At 40.6% G+C, this 23622-nt stretch overlaps 1 protein-coding gene across 3 annotated transcripts in view; it reads right to left on the bottom strand.

The window, feature by feature from the left end:
• USP32 (ubiquitin specific peptidase 32) overlaps positions 1–23622 on the bottom strand; it is a 1392279-nt gene that overhangs the window by 476852 nt on the left and 891805 nt on the right. For all 3 annotated transcript variants that reach the window (XM_085649438.1, XM_085649439.1, XM_085649440.1), the window contains 2 exons: positions 15067–15242; positions 12871–13011 (listed from right to left, as the gene is read on the bottom strand). In XM_085649438.1, the coding sequence (XP_085505564.1) occupies positions 12871–13011; positions 15067–15242 (317 nt within the window). The remainder of the gene's footprint in view (positions 1–12870; positions 13012–15066; positions 15243–23622) is intronic.

Genomic DNA, 23622 nt, shown 5'->3' with positions numbered 1-23622 from the left:
ATAAAATCTGGTCTGTGGTCATTAGAATAAAAGTCATGATAGAAATATGCTGCAGTTTTTAAAAAAGAATAAAAATTTATTGAGCTGGACTTAATCGCCATCAACTGATTCCTACTAGTTTGATCCATCAACCGAATTGCGGAGTACCTTGATGTGTTATTTTAGAACGGACAGCTATTGAGGTTTAATGTATAAAATGTATATAATTATTGTATAGGTTAATAAGGTACCCTGCATGTCTTGCAGCTCGTCTAAATTTATCACTGATTCAGGAACGGTGTGAGTGAGTGGTATTTTCAGTGTTATGTGCCCCACCGATGAATGAATAGAAAGAGAACTTTCCTGAATTGGTGTCGACAAGCAAAGGGTTTTATGTTAGACCCGCTGCATCACAGGCACAAGCAGTTTCTGATTGATGCTGTTCTTTGTCTGTTGAATTTAACGTTATTTACTTAGAGCAAAATGCATCATCTGGTACATTTTGCTCTAAAAGAAATAGCTAAATGCTGGGTTGCGCTGCTGGCGTAATTCTGCCTAAATTTGTTTATGTTTATGTAATTTTGAGAATTTACCCCATAGCAGAGTAAGATATAATCAAATAGTCCATTGGGCAGGACCATGGGAAAGAAGGGATGCAGAGACCAAAAACCTGATTGTTACTCAAGACATAACAATGGTATATTGTCTCTAGGACAACCTACAATATTCTTAAAATTCTTCATATGCAACTGTGTGGGAAACTGAATTAGGCACAACTATCACTGAAGAATCTTGTACGGTGAAGTCCAGGGAAGCTACGGGATTAATATGCTCCCAATATAAAGAAAATGAATATAAAGTCTTGATGCAATGGTATCTGACAACCATTAGACTCTATATGATGTTCGGCGCTCCTTTCGAATTTACTAGCAGGGATGAGGGAAAGGAGCAGAAAGACATATGTGGAGTTCATGCAATGAGATACATATCTTTCTCAATTCAGAACCATAATACAGATCTACTTGACACTGACTCGAGGTACAGGACACAATTCAGAGTACCTATCCTTAGTGTGTGGAACTTCTTACTCATGCTCTTAAAAGCAAGGCTCACCACTGCACATTAATGGAAATAAACACCATCATCCTAGGTATATGGAGGGCCAAGATGAGGTTTACTTAAGTAATGGAAATACTGCCAGCAATGATGCAGGAGAGAACAGACAGAGCTTTAAAAAATGTATGTTTTCCATTTCCCTATACAAAAGATTCTTGTTGTTAGAGTGGGCCCAAGCTACATGTCAACGATATAGCAAAGATCAGATAAATGGCAACCTAGTTCATCTTTGGAACCCCATCATTGGATAAAGGGATGTATTTTTGAACTTACAGCTGGGTAACATCTGGTGGGAACATCCTGCTTTTTTATTGCCTGTGTTGAGAGAGAATGGTGCTTGATAACAACTTTACTAATAATAAAAGCACATGATATGCATGGTTGTTAATACCAATGTTTATCAGTATCAATGTAAAATAATTGTAATGCATTTTTCTCTGTGCCCCACAAATCTTACATAAAATGTGAAAGAAAGTTTAGGTACAAAAATTCTTAAAAGTGATTTTATAGATATATATATATATATATATATATTATCTACTAGCGGTCGCCAGTAGATAGTTATAGTTAGGACCTATTTTCCATAGGAAATCCGCAACATTTTATTGGGAATATCTTTGGCGCCGATTGACGAATCTTCGCAAAATTTTCCAAACTTTTGTCCAGCTCCGCTCCTACCCTGAAAGTTTTGCGGTGATTCATCAAGCGGGGGCCGAGAAAAAAGGGGGGTCCCAAAACCCATTTTCCCCATGCAATTTCCCATAGGATCTGTTGTCACAGCTACAGCCCGAACCGCTGAACGGAATGACACCAAATTTGGCAAAGAGGTAGTCCTCAGTTCAGACTTGTGCCTTTTGCATAAATGGTGTGAATCTGTTCAGTAGTTCCTGAGAAAATTAAGGTAAAAAATGTTGTGATATCTATGGCCACGGAGGATCCGCGGATCCTCCACGCACCCTCCCCTAACCCTCCCGAGCACGAGCTGAATGCTAATTGACTGCCAACACTCTGAATCAGGAAGTGTTGGCAGCCATCTTGTGCCTCGGTGGAACCGAGGCACAAGAAAGCACAAAACCAAAGACGCAAAATGCAATAAGGGGCAGGGTAGAAACACCCTGACCCCCTAGGCCTGCTCAGGGGGTCCCACAAAGACCCCCAAGGCCCAAATTTTTTTAAAATTTTTTTTTTAAAAATCGCGGGATGCGCGTAGGGTCCGCGCATCCCGCTAACGAAAAAAAACCAAAGCGCGGTCTCCCGCGCTTCGTTTAGATTTAGCCCCCGGGGGGCCAAGTCCCGGGGGCAATATGGTTTTATAATGGGGGGCCCAGAGCCCCAGCCCCGTGGACAACCACCCCCCGGGGCTTATGTTAATGTATGCGGGGGGGCTTCATGGCCCCCCCGCAGCCCCGGGGACTGCCCCGGGGCTTTTTTTTTTTTTTTAAACCCTGTGTGGGGGGGCTCGAGCGCCCCCCACACGCCCCGGGGACCGCCACCTCCCCGGGGCACTGAATATGTAAAATAGGGGGTCCGTTATGGACCCCAAAGCCTGGGGGACCACCCCTGGAGCCAATGATGGCCCTGGGGACCGCCAGTCCCCAGGGCCGGCTCCTGCAGTGTCCCGGGGTGCCCACCCCCGGGACACTGCTGTTTGCTATGGCAGGGTGGGAGCCTCGCGGCTCCCGCCCTGCCATAGCAAACTGCTTTGGTATTTGGAAGAGAGAAATACCAAAGACGATTGCTTTTCCACACGGGGAGCAGCATGTTAGCTGCTCCCCATGTGGAAAAGCAATGCCGGCTCCCACAGGACGCGGGGAGCCGGCGGGGCCGTAGGGGGATTGGGGACCCCCCCACGGCCCCCAACGGAGGCCAGGCCCCGGGGGATGGGGTCCCCGGGGCCATAAGTGGCCCGGGAGGGGGGCTATGCAGCCCCCCTCTTAAAAAAAATGGCCCCGGGGGATGGGGTCCCCTGGGCCATAGGTGGCACAGGAGGGGGGCTATGCAGCCCCCCTCCATAAAAAAAATATATTTTTATTTAAAAAGGGCCATGCCCCGGGGGATGGGGTCCCCGGGGCAAATTATGGCCTGGGGAGGGGGGCCACGCGGCCCCCTTCCCGCTTTAAAAAAAAAAAAAAAAAAAAAATCAAAATTGGGGGCAGGCCCTGGGGGATGGGGTCCCCAGGGCCAAAAAAAAGAAAAAGAAGGGGGGCTACACAGCCACCCTTCTAAAAAAACAGAGGAGGGGAAAAAAAAAGGATCGGGCCGGAGGCCACGCCCCCTCCTTACACCACTCTGCAAAGGCGCCCCCTGGCGCGTTTGCAGAGGGGGAACAAATTCCCCTTCAATACTGGGGGTCCCTGGGGGCCAACTAGCCCACCAGGAACCTCCAGTATGCGCCAGGGGGCTGCGTTGCAGAGAGGTGTAACGAGGCCACGCCCCTTTTTACACATCTCTGCAACGCAGCTCCCTGGCGCTTACTGGAGGTACCTGGTGGGCTAGTTGGCTGCCAGGGGACCTCAGGATTCACGGGGACTTAATCTTACAAATTAAAACGCGCCAGGGGGCGCGTTTACACAGTGATGAAGGTAGGGGGCGGGGCCTGGGGTTATACTGTGCAAACACGCCCTGTTGCGCGTTTTAAATTGGGGAATTAATTCCTCTTCAATCCAGAGGTCCCCTAGGGGACAAATAGCCCACCAGGTACCTCCACTACGCGCCACGGAGCTGCGTTGCAGAGTGTTGTAAAAAGGGGCGTGGCCTCTGCAGACCTCTCTGCAAGGCAGCTCCCTGGCGCATACTGGTGGTACCTGGTGGGCTAGTTGGCCGCCAGGGGACCTCAGGATTCAAGGGGACTTAATCCCCCAACTTAAATCACCCCACGGGGCGCGTTTGCACAGTGGTGAAGGTAGGGGGCGGGGCCTGAGGTGAGATCTGTGCAAACACGCACTGTGGCGCTTTTTAAGTTGGGGAATTAATTCCTCTTCAATCCTGAGGGTCCCTGGGGACCAACTAGCCCACCAGGTACCTCCAGTAAGCGCCACGGAGCTGTGTTGCAGAGTGTTGTAAAAAGGGGCGTGGCCTCTGAATACCTCTCTGCAATGCAGCTCCCTGGCGCATACTGGAGGTACCTGGTGGGCTAGTTAGCCCCCAGGGGACCTCAGGATTGAAGAGGAATTAATTCCCCAACTTAAAACGCGCCACAGGGCATGTTTGCACACGTCACCTCAGGCCCCTCCCCCTTCCTTCACCATTGTACAAATATTCCTCTAAAATCAGCCGAACTACAAATTCCGATTTACTCACCTGTTATCAGGAGAGAACCCAGGGCTGCATCATTTAGCTCAGCATTGACCCTGAAAAGTAATTCTAAGCGTACTTATCAGTAACTTGTATTTCCTTCCGTAGGAATCCATTGTGTGGTTTTCACCAGAAAAGTTTCTAAGTGTCTATTTTCACAAACTAAAAATATCCCTAAAAAATCATCTGTATGACTTAAACAGATTCTTTCAACTGTTTACAGGAGGTTGGCCAGTGCTGGATCCAGGATCCACCACTGAGTAAGAAAAAGTAACGATAACACTACTTACCTGCTAAGTGAATTTTCTGCCATAGGATAACATTGGTGATTCTATGGGAAAACGTTTCTAAGTGTCAACTTTTAAAATACAATAATATTCCTTAAAAATCACTACTGTAACCAAAGCGCTTTTACTCAACAGTTGACAGGAGATGTCCAAGGACTGAATGTAGGATCCAGTCTTGTGGTTAGAAAAGTAATCCATAAAGTAACTAATTGCATTTAACTAGAAATTCACATTGAGCTCAATTTTGCTTTGTGTTTGAAATTGTGTTGCCCATTGCAACAACTGTAACTACTGTACTTAAAAGTCTGTTGCCTATTTGCCAAGTATTTAAACTAAAGTAATTCATTCTGAGAAAGTATATTTTGTATTGTAATGTATAATGTAATTAAAAAAAATATATCTAAAAATAAATAGTTTAAAAAATGTAGTAAATCAGTATCAAAAAAATCAGTATAACAATTAATACATTCAAAATTGTCATTTAGAAAACCTTTGAAATTCACTGAAAAAACCATAGGTTTCAGGCCTGATATAGTTAGGAATTAGCATTGAAAAAACCTTTGAAATTCACTGAAAAAACCATAGGTTTCAGGGGCGTTATAGTTAGGAATTGGCATTTAAAAAACCTTAGAAATTCACTGAAAAAACAATAGGTTTCAGGGGCGTTATAGTTAGCTGTTCATTTCCCTCGTACAAAACCCTAGAAATTCCCCTGTTATAGTTAGTTCAGCTAACTATAACTCGCGCCCCCGCAATGCACTGCCGATGAAGTCACATATTACATCACTCATGACATGGTCAGTGAAATCACTGATGACATCACTGATGACGTCATCCATGTGATAAATTAGTGCATCTTCTCACACCCTTTGATATACTCAATCAAAATTTCAGACGTCCATTCTCAAAACCATAGATCTTCCAATACCAATAACTACATACCCACTCATTGACTCTTAGATCTACACACACATCCACTCACTCACCTGTACAGTCACTCATACTTACAGTCACTCAGTACAGGACTATCATATGCATTTATACACCTACATAGACACTCACACACCACCAATCATCCATAGAGGTACTCTCACACCTAGTCAGTCATGCAAATAATTAATCACACTCCCATTTACTCACCTATGCAGTTATACACACACAAGTTCACTTACTCAAAAACAGTACCACATTTTTACGCTCTTATACAATCACTGATACAAGCACACACTCATCCATACAGCCACTCTCACAATCACACACTCTCACATATACCCACTTATATACTCTTACACACATATATACTGCCTTTCACAAATGTAGTTACTCACACATGTACCACTGAGATATACATTCAATCACTAACACATCCATACATACACTCACCCAACCATACAGTCCATCACAGATGCACTCTTAAAACCATGCACCCATAGAATCACCCACTCACACATGTATGCACAGAGTCACACACACTCCACCCACACAAACACTCAGGCACCCAAACAGATACTCAGACAACCAATCAATAACCCATAGAGACACTCATATAGCTATTCACAAAACCATGCAGCCGCTTATACACCAACAGACAGACAGATACAAACATTCACACAGTTTAGTCACTAGTCTGCAGTAAGATACGTTTAATGACTCACTTATACAGTCAGTCACGCACCTACTAAATCATCCATTCACACACTTATACACCCACTCATTCTTCCATAGGTTTTTCCCTATATATATATTAAATAAAATTTACAGAAACACACACTCACTGGATGACGTCATCAGTGATGTAATTTCAGATGTCATCAGTGATGTCACTGACCATGTCATGAGTGATGTAATATGTGACGTCATCAGCAGTGCATTGCGGGGGCGCGAGTTATAGTTAGCTAACTATAACAGGGGAATTTCTAGGGTTTTCTATGAGGGAAATGTCCAGCTAACTAGAACGCCCCTGAAACCTATGGTTTTTTCAGTGAATTTCTAAGGTTTTTTAAATGCCAATTCCTAACTATAACGCTCCTGAAACCTATGTTTTTTTCAGTGAATATATAATTATATATATATATATACCACAAAATGCTCCTTAAACAAAGAGGCACACCGACTCTGGCTGAAAGCTGCATTTCATTTATTCATGGAAAAGCACAAAGGCAATAGGCATCCTTTTCCCAATGTTTCTGCTTCTGCAAGCCTTGATCACGGGAGGAGTCTCTGACTTTTGAATGACCCACGTGGTTCCTTTAAATCACTGCAGGCCGTATTCTTTTGCAGAGCACGCAGGGGGAAAGTTATTTTCAATTTTAAACGAAGCGCTTTGATATGCGTGTTCTTCTTTATTTGTCAATCCCCAGCGCTAAATACAGTCAGCCAGAATGCACAGTTCGTTTTTTCAAGTTTCCATTTACTAGAAACACAGCATCAGCTCGCAGCCTCAGGGAATTATTCCTTAAGCTCCCAACTCGCCACAAACTGAAAAACATTTCCACGCAGGGCAAGCAGGTCCGGTTCTAACAATAATTGTCCCACAACAGATTGCCTCGCAAAATGAACTCAGACCTTGAAGGGCGGCCAGTGTTGCTGGTACGAGGCTTCCAGTCATAAATACCACAAAATGCTCCTTAAACAAAGAGGCACACCGACTCTGGCTGAAAGCTGCATTTCATTTATTCATGGAAAAGCACGAAGGCAATAGGCATCCTTTTCCCAACGTTTCTGCTTCTGCAAGCCTTGATCACGGGAGGAGTCTCTGACTTTTGAATGACCCACGTGGTTCCTTTAAATCACTGCATGCCGTATTCTTTTGCAGAGCACGCAGGGGGAAAGTTATTTTCAATTTTAAACGAATCGCTTTGATATGCGTGTTCTTCTTTATTTGTCAATCCCCCAGCGCTAAATACAGTCAGCCAGAATGCACAGTTCGTTTTTTCAAGTTTCCATTTACTAGAAACACAGCATCAGCTCGCAGCCTCAGGGAATTATTCCTTAAGCTCCCAACTCACCACAAACTGAAAAACATTTCCACGCAGGGCAAGCAGGTCCGGTTCTAACAATAATTGTGCCACAACAGATTGCCTCGCAAAATGAACTCAGACCTGTTGTGGGACAATTATTGTTAGAACCGGACCTGCTTTGGTTTTGTTGTCTCATTGTTGTGTCTGTGAGTCTGACGTACGCCCCACATGTCAGTAATGTGGCATGTCATGGCCCTACTTACTACATTTCCACCTACTGGCCAGGAGCCAAGGCTCACACGTGCAGCCCAGTACACATCATCTTCCAGTATGGCTGCAATAGTATGCCAGCTTGTCTTGAACAGCAGTGATGTTCTTCAGGCTGGGGCCTGGGGAATGGACTTTTCTGGGGAACTGTGTCTTTTTTTTTTTTTTTTTGTGGAGTTTTATAGCGCAAACTAGACCCGAAGGTATCAGAGCGCTTTACATGAGCACCAGTTACGTTACAGACACATTAATTTTTGTTAGGCACTGGGAGATTAAGTGATTTGCCCAGCCCCAGAATCACAGAACATTGAGCGCCCCTGCCGAGAATCAAACCTGGTTCCCCTCCTCAGAGTTCGACCGCCCTAGCCGTAAGGCCACATTCTCTCCCCATCTTTAAAATGGCTACACTTGATATCTTGCATTGTCTGGTTCAGGTTATTAGTAGGTGTGTGCAAAATACACATAATTTCCATTCACGTAATTAGGTTACATTTTGGAAAAACTAGGTCCAATTACGCAAAATGCTTAAATGCCAAATTTTAGCGCTATAATACTTTCTTCTATGGGGCATATTTAGCAAACTTTCACACAGCATAGCAAGCCACCTTGCTGCGCAAAGATAAAGGACAGGAATGGACAGGCATTTAAGAGGGTAATCCCAAGAGAATGGAGAATTAATATTGTTTAGGAAGGTGATATTGTGTGGTGTTGGTGACATCAGTCACCATAAGCCTGAGGTCACAGGGCTATGTCACAAAAGTCTGCAGCTGTCATGGAATATTACCTGGAGTAGTTTTGAAAGCTTGTCTTAATTAGAAAAAATCCAATGTTTGCTACAAATGTAGGAGAACCCAATCAAATTTTGAATTGCAAAACCTTCATCTTTGTGAATTTGACGCTTGGTGTGTGTGGTACAATTTTAAGTCGTCTTCCTATTTATAGAAGACAACAAAAGACCATACAAGCCCAGAACTATGCTTTGATCAAAATTAATGAAAAATCTCAGGTCATTTGTGAAAAGCAGTCCTCCCGTGTTCATAATTAAACATAGCTAAGGTGAGTTAGTTATCTCACTTTCCAACTGTGCTGTTTAATTTACCAGCATGGCTGCTACTCACAAATGGTCTGCAATACAACATTATTAAAGGTGTCCACGTGGTATTCTTGCCTGTTATGGATTGGATGTTGACTTCATCAACATTTTTACTCTTGCTTACAGCCTTAACAACTAATCATGGATGAAGAGCCAGGTCCCTCCAAAAGGGCAAAGAGCAATACTTACTACTTCCATCAAGCGTGGGAGAACAAATTTTTATTTACACAAATTAAAGACAACTGTGTATGGTTGATCTGTGGAGCAAAAGTTGCAGTGGGAAAAAAGGGCAATGTTGAGAGGCATTTTTCAACAAAGCACATGCATTTTGAGAGGAAGTTCCCTAAAGGAAGCAGCCTGAGGTCACAAAAAGTAAACAAACTGAAATCTGCATTGCAGACACAGCAATCTTTTTTTACAAAGCCCACGAAGAAAGCCACTGCAGCAACTGAAGCATCCTTCATAGTTACTCATCACTTGATTAAGCACAAAGCAACATTTTCAGATGGAGCCGTTGTGAAGGAAGCAATGCTTCTAATGGCCAACTCCTTATTCAAAGACTTTAAAAATAGCCCTGAAATTATGTCTGCCATTTCAGATGTGCAGTTAGGGTCAAACACTATGGCAAGAAGGGTATCTGCATTATCGACCAATATGATAGAGCAGTTAGAGCGCGATTTAAAGACATGCTAATATTTTTCTCTTCAATGTGATGAATCTGTTGATGCAAGCGACATTGCCCAGGTGGCAATATTCGTTAGAATGGTTTTTGAAGATTTTACTGATATAGAGGAATTTTTAACTTTGTTGCCTTTGAAAACCACAACCAGAGGATCTGACGTTCACAATGAGGTGAAAAATTATTTTGTGAAACAAAATGTCCCATTGAAAAAAGTTAGTGGCGGTAACCACTGATGGTGCACCCGCAATGATAGGGCGTCATTCTGGCTTCATTGCCAATTGCAAAGCAGATCCAGATTTCCCTCCGTTATTGAACTACCATTGCATTATACATCAACAGGCAATATGTGCCAAGGTAATGGGGTTTGATCATGTGATGACTCCTATTGTTAAAATTATTAATTCAATTTGTGCAAAAGCCAAGCAGCACCGAACCTTCAAATTGTTCCTTGAAGAACTATCAGCCGAGTATGGTGACCTTTTACTGCACACTCAAATCCGATGGCTTAGCAGGGGAAAAATACTGCAAAGATTCCTTTCGCTATTGCCAGAAGTCAAAGCTTTTATGGAGTCTAGAAATTAAGATAACACACTGTTATCAAACACTCAATGGTTGCTCGATTTAGCTTTTTTGACAGATGCGACAGAAAAATTAAATGTATTGAACTACGAGTTGCAAGGCAAAAACAAGACAATAACCAACATAAGTTCTGTGAAAACTTTCAAACCAAAACTTAACCTTTTCATACAGCATGTACAGAAAAGAAAGATGCAGCACTTTCCCACTGTGCTCCAAATCCGTTCAGAAAACAAAGCTGAGACTGAGGTCCTGGACATAGAAAAATACAGTAGCCTCCTCATGAGGCTTAATCAAGAGTTCAGTGACAGATTTAGTGATTTTGAGCAACTGGAGCCCTGTGTCATGTTCACTTCAAACCCCTTCATGGAAGTGGATGTTAGTGACATTTCAGAGAAAATGAGTGTGCTTTTGAACCTTGACTCTGCCACAATGGAAATGTAGATTGTCACACTTCAAAATGACATTGAATTGAAATCAAGGCAATCTGACATTAATTTCTGGAGTCTTGTGGATGCTGAAAAGTTTAAGAACATCCAAACAGCCGCATTGAAACTTTTTTCCCTATTTGGCTCTACCTATCTTTGTGAATCAGCATTTTCAAATATGAACTTCATAAAATCTAAGTTTCGCACACGTCTGACTGATGAACATTGAAATGACTCCATAAGAGTTGCCCTCTCAAGCTACACCCCAGATTACAAGGGAGTAGTGGACACCATGCAGTGTCAAGTCTCTCACTGAAATAATTTGAATGCAGTCGCAATCAATACTTGTTCAATGACAGTTCCTGGTGAAATCCCAAATCTAGGTATCTGTTTCATTACGAACACCAAGATTAAAGTCGCTGCAGAGAAGAATCTTCAGCCCCCAGTTTTTTTATTAGTTAAACAAAAACAAAGGAATGTGTACTGCAGGTCTGTTTTACAAACACAAGAAAAAGTAGCTGGAGAGAAGAGTCTTCCGCACCTTTCCAAATTTTTATTTGCTGCACAAGAACAAAGCAGTGTTTGCTGGAGGCCTGGTTTACTGAGAACAAGGAAAAAGATAGCTATAGAAGAGAAGAATCTTCAGCATCTTTCAAAGTTCTTTTTAGTTGAATAAGAACAAAGCAATTTGTACTGCAGTCCTGGTTTACTGACACTCCTAAAAAGTAAAGGGAGCAATGAGAATACAACTGCGAACATGACTGGTGCCATAAAAACCTTAAAGTCAAAACGGAACCTTCTGAAGAATTCAGAGTGGAGGACAAAATCTGTACTTTCCAATCCAAACAAAGCTGAAGTTCCGCTTATCTGGCAACTGAAAAACACAGCGATCTTGTCAAAGCTACAGTAGAAGAATCCATCTGCAATTGTGATTCAGCAAAGCTTTGCACAGGGTGACTGCCACACACTGTGACTACTTCACTACTATAATGACTTCTTCGGAACTGCCCCCGCCAGGCTACCAGATTACACAGCATTAGAGGACATCATACAGTTCCACATTGAAGGTAGGATTGCTTTTCCTGTTTGTTTGTTAATTGAGCTGCATTACAATGATTATTTCAGTGACAGCAATTGAAAGTTCCTGATTTTGAAGCTATTAATTGAAAGGTCGTAAAGCGGTTTGACAACACAAATCCAAAGTCATTCCTTTCAGTGTTTCTAGGGAACTCTTAAGTATTGTGTTCAAACCACAGTATGGGGTCTGAAGAAATTAGGCTTAACGTCAATAAAACTGGGCGTGGGAGGTCTCTCGGAAAAATGCGAGAGTTGCTTGGGGTTTAGTAGTTCACAAAGATTTTCACTGACCAGAAGTAGCTCTCACTACACAAAAGGTTGGAGACCCCTGTTCTGACCTGTGTTATACAGTTAAGAAACGTTGTTTCAGATTCATTTGGGATTCACCATTTTTGGCTAGTGTTCACAAGCTCGGCAGTATATTTGCTTTTTTAACTGAAATATTTGTGACATTACTTTCCAAACCAAGAAATATACAACAGAAGGGGGAAAACATTTCTTAAAAAATCAGATTCAAAACTACCAAATAGATTTCCATTAACTAAAGTGAATAAACGAAGTTCAACCAAGCACAAGCTTCATGCAAAGTTTTGAGTTATTATGTTAGGCAGTTATACTGCATTAGGGAGAAAAACTCCAGTAGAAGTCTAAATGGGAAATGCAACTTTTGTGTACCACCTTGATAATTCTCTCCCCATTGACCTATCTGCATACAAGTTCAGAAGGTTATTAAAAGCATGTACCGATTTTATTAAAATTTCCTGCAGCTCATCAACCTAGGCCAATATTATTAGCAACCTAAGAAAACTGTTCCTATGGAATTCCCAGCTTTAACTAGAGAGGTATTATCACAAATCTACCATATATATTTATGTTTAGATAATGTATATTTCATGCCCGGTAATAGTGCTTTTGCAGCTTTCTAACTAAAAGGGTGAACTCTCATGGAGGGTGCACTAGTGACAGCCAGACAATAATAAAGATAGACAGCCAGACATAGATAAATAGAAATGTACAATTAAATTCATTAAAAAAATGTATGTAAAAATATCAAAAGTACTTACAAAAGGGTTACAAAAATCTTTTTTTTTAAAAGACACTCTGTACTTACTGGCCGCGGTAGAGAGAGGTTTGCCCCATACCAGTGGTAAAGCGCTCGCCATACAGGTTCTGGTACAATTTCATAATCTCTCCCTCGAACTAACTGGGGTGTTCGTTTTAATCTTCCACCTTCAAGTGTTAATGACGTGGCCTAATAAAAATAAAACAAAGCACAGAGATTGGTATAAACACATGCAACAGTTTCACCTCAATCTAATGTCTATATATAACTCTGCGACACATCTACCCCCACCTGGGATTTCCACACAAGGTCCAAGCCACTATCTCTCTTGCACTGTCTAAACTTGATAACGCCACGGATCATCTTTATCAACTATGAAAAGACTACAACGGATTTGGAACTCTGATGCCAAACTACTCCTACATGTAAAGCCATAAGCTCACATCTCCCCTGCCTTGAGGGCCCTACATTGGTTACCAGTTTCCAGAAGATCCACATTCAAGCTGCTTTGTATCACTCACAAAGCAATACTTGGCACAGGATCGCTTTTCATCAGGAATAAAATCACCAAATACATTAAAAAAACGAACCTCATTTCTGGATTGGCACCTCGCCTCAAAATCACATCATACAAAAAAAAAACATAGGTGGCACTTCCTTCTCTGTTCAAGCAGCCAGACTATGGCATTCATTAACCCCAAACATAAGATCAACATATAACTATCTTATCTTCAGAAGACTACTTAAGAGTTGACTCTTTCCTATGTAACCACCATACTCAAACACAAATGTACAGCATATCCCTGTATATATAAACATTTCATTTGATTATATGTAAGTATGTACATATGTGTATTTCTTGATATAAATATGTATAATATACACTTGTGTATCTGTATATTTATTACTTTACTCCTACCTACTGTAAAATAAAAAAGTTGACTCTCTCCAATGCACTACCCTATAATTCACCCTATACCTCTCAATATATCCTCTACCTCTACTCTCTGACTCATCACAAACTCATTCTACTACTAGGATCTCCAAAATAACCCTTTCTAGACACTTCCCTCCTCTATACCTCCTTGGATCACCCTCAAACCTCATTTTAATACTATGATCTCCCAAACAAACCTTCTAAATTCTTGCCTCATCTACCCCTCCTTTGACTCATCCCAAAAATCATTTTGCTACTATGATATCCCTAATCCCTTTCTAGAGATTCTTCGCTCCTCCAACTCTCCTTATACTCATGCCAAACCTCTTCCTACTACTATGATCTCCCAATAAACACTTTCTAGTATCTTCCCTCTTTTATCCCCCCATTATCCTTTTCAATCCAACTAACAGACTTACATGAGCACCGCTCATATTAACTCAAATTTCGCTATACTAATTTACCACTAATCCTTTTTGAGTTCCAGAGTAGCATGCTACTTGCTGAAAAGTTATTCAACGCCTCACCAAGTGTTTTAAACACTAGATAAATACAATTACAATACAATCTCTGTGTGTGTGTGTATATATACATATATTTATATTACATTAGGGACTACTTCACAATTCTACCTAAAATGTGGCACAAGTTCTCAGCCACAAAGTACCTACTTTCAAAGATGTTCCAATAGTAGCATCTTTGATATGGATTTTCATTGCAGGCTGCCCCAGATTAAATGAATACAGTCCATTTCTAAGCAAATACATCCAAACTACTTAATATATAAAGTTAATATATCTTCCATGTGGTTTGGGGAATTTTTTATGTGGTTGAAGCCTGTATAAAGAAGAAAATACCTTTACCATATTAAGGTGCTCCAGATTATCTTAACATAGGCCATTCGAAAACAAATACATCCACTACACACTTATCTTTCAAATAACCGTAAAGTATTTTGGAGCAGTACAACCATGTCTCACATACGAAGGGATTGCAAAACAAACCCAATAAAGAAAATACCATTTTAGAACAATATACTTAAAGATGAAAAAGAAAATAATGTGTGTTCCAGTACATCCACTTTCTGCAAAGCACAAATAAAATAGACAAACCACATGGCATATGCATAGCATAATGCATTAAAATTAGGCAGTAAACAGAGCTGCAAAGCAATTACTGGGTAACATGAAAATGATGCTTACTAATGTAGGTTACTGTAACATCTTTGGATGAAAAATATCCTTAAATATCTGTAACCTGTACAGAGAAAAGCACATACAATAAATGTGAACTTGATGTAAACTTACCTTCACTGGTTCCTGTGTTACTAATGGCAGGTTGTCAATTGCACCAGGTTTATGTGGGTTAAGCTGAAGTAAAATATTTCCGCTGGATCCTAACAAACACTGGTTATTATTATCTGAAGAATTGTGCTGTCTTGCAAAACACATATCTGCCGCAGGGGTGCTTGAGTAAAGAAAGCCTATTAAGAGAGTAAAAAGCAACATGTTTTATAAATTACATAAATCTTCAAACAAATATGTTTTAAAAGACGCTTGGTGCTCCCACTGTTCTGAAGACAATACATTAAATTAAAAAAAAATATTTAAAACACTAACACGTGAGAGGCTGTGGTCATGGTAAACCCAAAGCAGCCGAAACACTAAGAAGACATCTGTACATCGGGCAAAACTATAGAACAATTGCAAAAAAAAAATTAAATGATAGCCAGGACACTATGAATTTACTGCAACTATGGTTATTTTTGTAGTGCAGAAAGGTCAAAGGAGGGAATACTTTCACCAGGATAGAATCCAAAACTGTCCATATAAACTGAATCTGTTTGAATGATAGGAAGGAGGATCTACGGTCCTTGACAAAGAACCAAAAATTAAATAAGGTCAGAAGCATCAGGGCTAGGGCCGACTTTGATACCTCCCTTGATGCTTTTCAGCTGAGGCAATAAGTCAGGTACGTAAAGCAATCAGGGGACTCAATATTTTTTTAATAAATCAACTTTGAGTAAACAAATAAGTAGAAACAATAGCAGATGAATAAAATTACATTGAGAGACTAGCACAGGCATTATTATTAAATTTAAAAAAAATGATCAACTTCCCTTCTAACTAAAATTGAAAGTGATAGAATCTTCCTTCATTAAAAAAAAACCAATTTAAATGTTGTGAACATTTTATTGTCATATATGTCTGTAAATCCCAAAATAATGTGATCATGTTTCCATATTTTCAAGTGTTAGCAGTTCTAACATTCAATCTTCACTTTAAAAGCTAAAGCAGAATGTCCACATTCTCAGAATGAATAAACTTCTTCTGATAGTTACAACTTATAAGCTTTTTTAAGATCAATAGGATCTTAACTATACAAACAATCCATAATAGGGAAGATCCATTTAGATTAATTCCTAGCATTCAATTTATTCAAAATCTGGGCAACACTTCTACAATCACTTAACACATAATACAACCAGCACCAGGCAGATTTACAAAGTGTCCAACCTGGTGGCATTGTGTTCTTGTTATAAGAATCACATGATACAAAAATTGTAGAGATTAATATAAAATAAAAAATTAATTACTCCAACATGAATTATCTAATCTCAAATTCATAAATGACCCCAATATGGAAAGGGGTTCAATAAAGCCTATAAATTATTTTATGTCATATAACATTTAGATTAAGATCAAGATTCCATATCACTATATTCTCAGATAACTCTCGTAGTTTACCAACTTGACTCCATTCACTTCTCTCTACGCATCTACTACATCCTTATCTCTATCATGATCAACCAACAGAAACTTACACATCAAAGAGACTGGATGAAAGTTGGCTGTAATCAAGTAAAAAAGGCTGGGTGCATTACGTAAGCCCACTGGCATCAAGCATTGTTGAGATTGAAATGTATAAGAAAGTGGTTTGTATCTTGCCTTTTCTGTCTTAAACAGTTTGTACTTAAGTAGCAAGCACTCAAAGTCAACTAACTTATTTTCTAACTGCACCTGCTTAATCTTGAAGATGCCTCTTGTTATATAGGATTTTGACTCACTGATTGGTTTATGATTTTATAAACAGGGAATGTGCACTGTCCAGGCACTAATTTACAGAATGAATGTTCATTTCAAAATGTAATATTAGAGATTCTCCACCGCAAAGTCTCTGTCCGACGTAAAAATGTGTCCCTGACAATGATGAATAATCGACTGAGTGGCATATGTATATGAAATAGACAATACTGATTCATAATACAGCATACCCTATCCTATCCTATCCAGCTATAGAAGTTGTAATTAGACTTGGCATCTGACTGGTACAAATCAAGATCTTGAAAGGTGTTTATTACACTTTTTTTTCAAATGAAATGGTTTGGTAAAGTTGACGTATGCTTTTGGAGATGTGGGAAAATAGGATGATTCTGCCATATACTCTGGCTGTGCCCCAGACTAGGCCCCTTCTGGGAGGGAATGAGAAACTGCACATTTGTGTTAGGGGACACCCTCTGGAGGCTAGTGCAAAATATGATTTTTCTTTCTTCTGGCTTAAAGTCGACAAGGAAGGATGAGACAAGACTGGGGATCTCCGGAACCAGCCACTGTAAATGCCTGGAAGTAACCATGGACTGGTATATAACTGCATAGAGGTTTGTCGATGAAGGGAGGAAAAGCCCAACGAAAGTGGCCATTGGGCCAGATGAATTGGCTTGAAAGAGAACACTGCATAGAACTAGGACTACGACCACTGACTCCTTTCCCTAGAGTGTAAAAAAAGGTAAATATTTGGCTGAATATTAGATATGTTAAAATGAGGCACTCAAATCACAGATATAAGGGGCTATGGTAAAGTGGATTGAATTACTCCATTGCTTCGTTCTGCATGTCTTACATGCACATTGCCCTTATACGAGCCATTATTTGCAAAATCACTCAGAGCACAAACCACTGTGAAACTTGAAATTGTTGTCAATTTGAAGTTTAAAGTATGCATAAGAAATTAACAAAATATGGGGAAAAAATGATGAAACCAGTTAAAATAGGCTTGCCTAGTAAATGTATTCTGATAACTTTTAAGATTCGGAAAACCAAGGACGCAACATGGGGTTTTCTACAAGGTAGGAATTATGGAATCAGGTGGCGGTCTCCCAATCCATAAACCACGTGAAAATGTAACAACATGTTTATCAATAAATATAGCAGCAAAACATTAAAGAAATAACAAAATATAACTAGAAAGAAACATACTACAACAACCATTTTTAAAACATTTATGTTAGCCCACTGTGTCAGATTTGAAGATGCCCATCTACCACAATCTTATTCTACCACTTGTAATAGTCAAAACAATGCATAGGTTACAGTAAGAAAGAAAAGTTGCTAGTGAAATTGATAATCAAGTATTTCAAACCTTATGTTGTCCACTTCATATTATATTTTTTAATGTAATCTTTAGTGCAAATACGAGTCAGTAGCAAAACCTTATTTTCCCAGTTTATCTTACAATCTGACACAGGATGGAATCTATTCTTCAATTAAAATAAAGAATCACACATTATAACAGGATCCAAACAAGGAAGGAGAATGTTTGATTTCAATATTTTCACATGTAAGCCCATTAATGCTTGAATTTTAACAGATGGCAAATGCTAAGTGCTCCATAGCTGAGGGTAGGAATCTTGGGTCAAGACCCAAGTGGCAGCACTAAGACCAAATTGTATTATACTATAATGTAGGTTGATTTTCACCATATTTCCAATGCTCAAAAAACACATTTAAATGACATTGCGAATGTACAATAACACATGCAGATCTTTATTGTTGTATTAAAAATTCAATAAATACATTTATTTTTTTTAAAAACACATTTAAGCAGCTGTTAAATTATTTTATTGACTAGAGCCAGTGGTCGTTTATGATCAGGTTGAAGCACTTGAGAATAAATTAACATCTTGAACCCATGCAGGGCAGGAACAAGTATATATTTTAGAACCGTCCTCCCTTTTGCTTTGCTAGAAAATTTTAATAGTAGCATTCCTGCCCCCGTTTTGATGGCAGGACTAGCTTGACCACTCCTAGAAGGAAAATTATCTGTACTTCATTTGCTACAGAAGGACTTGGGATGCCTAAGGATGCAGAGGTGTCCAATAGTTTGAAAAAACCACAAGCAGAGTAACTGTTTCTGCCTTCTGTACACCAATGTTCCTAATCAACTACAGTGGTACTGGTACCTCAATTTACAGCCATATGAATGCCCTGGATGGTTACAGAATGGCAACACCGGGTTGGGTAAAGTTCTTCATCGAAGGTGGTAACCACTGAAATCCGGGTCAGTGCTTCCCACACTCAAGAACCAGACGATAGATCCACAGGGTTAACAGCCGTGATCAGCAGATGATTCTGTAACAGTGCTTTTTGGCACAGTACTCTTGCCCAGTGCAGGCCCTAGATTCTAGTCAACTGCACTGGCTGTATCAGAGAATAGTGGGAGCTGGTTCGCCACAGGATGTTGCTGAATCAGAGCATTTTCATTAGCCTCTAGTCCTCCCTCAGAAGGAGTCAGAGTGGAGGATAATGTACAACATAGAGGAAGATTTTGCACCTGACTTAAGGTAGGAGAACTAAGCAGGGTTCAGCCACTCTTGGTCCATATCTTCATGGTCCAATAGAACAGACGAATAAGACCTGCACATCATAGTGTCTACTCCCCATAAGCACGAGAGTCCAAAAGAAGATGGGTCCTGAGAAACAGGTACTGCTAGAGTCTTTAAAGAGCTACCAAGCTGCATCAAATAAACCAGTGCCAGTAACTGCTCCTCCAAGTGCTGGATATACATGGAGGATAGTGAAGTCCAAAGCAGGCTATGCAGACATTATGTGAGTGAGCTGCTGCTAGCAGTCAGTGGCACAATGTGTGTGGCCTTAAAAAAAAAAAAAAGAGAGAGAAGGAGCAGATGGAGGGAAGTACATATCCAGTAAAAATAAGAGCTCAGGGATTATACGGGGCACGGTGGTGCTAAGTGAGACAGAACTAGCGAGGTTACCCATACATGCAGGGAAGAAGGAATACTAGTGTCTAAACAATGCATGTTTGCATAACAGGTGCATAATGCCTTGAATTAAAGATATGAAAGCAGTTTGTTGGTCTGGAGACTAGGTGGCATGGTGCCCACAACTTAACAATGAGAAAGAACTAAGACAAACCGAAATATAGGCAGTTGGTGCTAAGGTGCCAGCCAAAAGAAGCAGTAACTATTTCATCACTGAGAATGCTTGAGATAATAGTTAGGGATCCCATTCACAAAGCTTCATAGTAAAACAATACACTTAATTTATATTTGTTAACTTGTATAAAAATAATCTATGGTTTTGTACTGTACCACAATCTGCTTGTGAACATCTTGAATAGACACAAAACTCACTATTGTAATTTAATCTAGCAACACACAAGACTAAATATACCAAATTCAATCACAGGGACTTCAATTATGGCAAACCCAAACCTAGACTATTACCAAGGCTCCTTACCAAATACAACATGCTTCAGGAACACACAGAGGCAGTGTAATGATGATTTGATCATGAATTTGAGCAGGAGTCAAGCTGAAGTGAACATTTTAAGATCTATGAAGGGCCAAATGGGAAACTATATGAAAGAGTCAAATGAAGAGCCAGGTTGCAAAATGTTATATGGAAGTATGTATATTGACACACAGATGACACACATTGCTATCTTCTATAGGAGTCGATATAGATATAATATTTGTACATAGACCATGTACAGTCAGAGGAGGAGATTAAAACAGCATGACACGTGTTACAGTTATGATGAGATTTATCTGGAGGTTCTATTACAAATGGTTTTAATTTCTTTTCAATTCAGCCTTTTCTGTGTGACTTTCTTGACATTCCAATAGAACAATCTAATTTCCATCATTATTGTGGTTACATGTTAATGCCTGATTCCAGCAGATGGTTCCAAATGTGAGAGTTTTGTTCACCAGCATGTCAAATAACTTAGACTGCAGTCAAGGATGCTTATTTCCTAAAATGAGTGATAGCTCCTACTTTGTCTTAAACAAGGCTGTCACTTATCCTCCTCCAGAGTCCGATCAGCCTTTGCTACCAGAGCCTTCAAGTATAAAGTGTCATGAACCTGCGATAAATTATAGCTTGATACTTTTCACTTTTGTCCTTCTGTCGATACATAGGTGCCCCTGATAGTTCCACTGCATGATGGGGAGCATTATCTGGCTTATTTAACTTCAAGACCTATATCGCAGGACCCCCTGCTGAAGAAATAGACTAAATGACTGTTTAACAACCCTGTTACTTGGTGTCATCATCTTCGGGCCACGAGTGCGGAAACTGAGTGCAGGCAGAGCTTGACTGTGTGAGGTGGAGAAACATGCGGTGCAGATGTGTCCGCTTGGAGGCTCCAATGTCCCACAATGCTGTGAAGCCACTTTGGCACACACCTTTCAGGACAGAACAAACAGGTAAGGACAGAGGAACAGACATGGCAGGTTATAGATGTACCTAGTTCTGCTAAGGTGCAACTCCCTGGTATTCTTCCATGCTCTCCTGCCATACAAATGAAACAAGAGGCATAAATAGTACTTTCTAAGGAACAGGGTAAATGCAAGGTGGAGTGGGAATGGGCCCAAGGTACATGTTGTCGTGCGGGGGGATATTTCTGCTAGATTTGAGGACAATGCACAAAGTGAATCACGCTTCATCTGTTGAACTCAGTAGAAATTCCTAGCAGTGCTAACAAAGAAGAAAACTACTTTGGTAAGGGACAATAGACCATCAGAAAACAACAGGGTAGGTGGTAGCAGATTTTGCCTTACAAAAGGAAATGCTTTTTTGCTGCGCCCTTTCGTAAAGTCACTGATGGACTGGCTGCGTGCCCCAACAAAACTGAAAATAGATAATGATACTTTAAAACATGGTAATTCAGTACTGGCACAAAATCTCAAGTAAAATATAGCAGGCATAGCAACTAACACTACCCTTCACAAGACACCTGGTAGATGAGTCACTGAGTTTCAAGTATCAGTTTTTACTAAGGATTTGAGTACTAGGCGTAAAACTGTCACTATTACTGTAGTTTCACATAGACCCAGTAATGCTACATTGTGTATGCTCCCTACTCCAAATCAGGAAGAAATTAGAAAGACCCTGGAGGTGGGGCAGAAATTTCAGAAGGCAAGATGGAATACAAACAGTTCTGGAGGGATGTATAGGGACTGATGGGCAGGTTTAAAGTGTCTAAATGTGACCAAAGGGAGTGAAAGACAATATATACATTAGCTTTAATCAAATATATTGGCTGAATTATGTAGGAAAAAGTTTCAGAGGACCCTGTAGGTGCATCCAGGTAGATCACAGCTCAAAATGCTATGCTAAAGAATTTGTAAAGCACATGGCAACCCAGAGGTATCACAGCACTAGTTAGGAAATGCACCATACAGGACGTAAATAAAGGCCTGGGAATCAAAATCTATTCAAGAAGCTAGGTTTTAAGAGCTTTTCAAAAGTATAACTTATTGTCTATAGCTCAGATGGCCAAGGGGAGAGAATTCCAGAGCTTAGCTACATTAAAACTAAAGGACCATCCTCCACTTCTAGCTCTTTTGATAGCAGGGATTGTAGCCAAATTAAGATTCAAAGATCAGAGTGATATATTAGAGACGTAGGGGTTAACAAGCTTGCATGAGATAGGCGGACTTTGACCGTGCATAGATGGAGGAAATGCACAAGGACTTTAATTCTATTCTTTGGGCAATGGAAAGGCAGATACGGTCTATGACTCCCTGTCTGGCTCACTGAGAACTGGGAATTCCAAGTAACGTGTGTGCAGCCGCATTTTGCACAACTTGAAGAACATCAGCTCCTAGATGCCACTCAGTTTGGTTTCCGTAAAGGTCACGGAACAGAGACCGCACTTATTAAGGCAACCGAGGACATCAGAGTTATTTTGGACCAGAGAGGCACAGCAGTTCTTGTGCTGCTAGATCTCTCAGCAGCCTTTGACACGGTCGATCATGCCATACTAATCAACCGTGTCGCAGAAATGGGCATTGGGGATAAAGCCCAAGCCCTGCTTGCCTCTTTCCTTGCTAACCGTACCCAGACGGTTAACTTTGGTACCTTTCATTTCACTCAACTGAGTCTTCCCTGCGGTGTTCCGTAGGGCTCATCCCTGAGCCCGACCCTTTTTAATAGCAATGTGGCAGACCTGGCCAGAGTCATTAGGAGACATGGGTTGGGTCTCACCTCATATGCTGACGACACTCAGTTGGTGTTGAATATACATAATGATGGAAAGGAAGTAGCCGAAAAATTTCAAGGAGGCCTACTAGCCATCAGCGACTGGATGACCAGTAACTGCCTCAAATTAAATTCTGAAAAAACAGAAGTCATTATCTTCGGCAAGCTAGCCCCAGCCTGGTCTTCTACCTGGTGGCCGCTGTCACTGGGCTCTCCACCCCCCCCCCCCCCCCAATTACCAAGGTTAGGAATTTAGGAGTCATATTTGATGATAAACTAACTTTCTTCCCTCATGCTAATTCAGTGGTTTCAGCTGCTTTCTACAAATTGCGCATGATAAAGAAAATTCTTCCATTTCTTCCCTTGACATCAGGAAAAACTCTTGTCAGTACTCTAATCATGTCAACAATTGATTACTGCAATGGGCTTCTCCTGAACGCCCAAAACAAGGTTATTCGCAAGTTGCAAACCATTCAGAATGCAGCCGCCAGGATGCTCTCAGGACCCCCTAAATATAAGCCAATATCTCAGGTTATTCAAAAATACCACTGGCTCCCTGTGAAGAGCCGTATCATGTTC

This window comes from Triturus cristatus, chromosome 3_2 (assembly GCF_964204655.1).
Source record: "Triturus cristatus chromosome 3_2, aTriCri1.1, whole genome shotgun sequence".
NCBI classification, from domain to species: Eukaryota; Metazoa; Chordata; class Amphibia; order Caudata; family Salamandridae; genus Triturus; species Triturus cristatus.
Note: the sequence above shows the minus strand (reverse complement) of the source record. Positions and strands in the feature narration are given on the sequence as shown.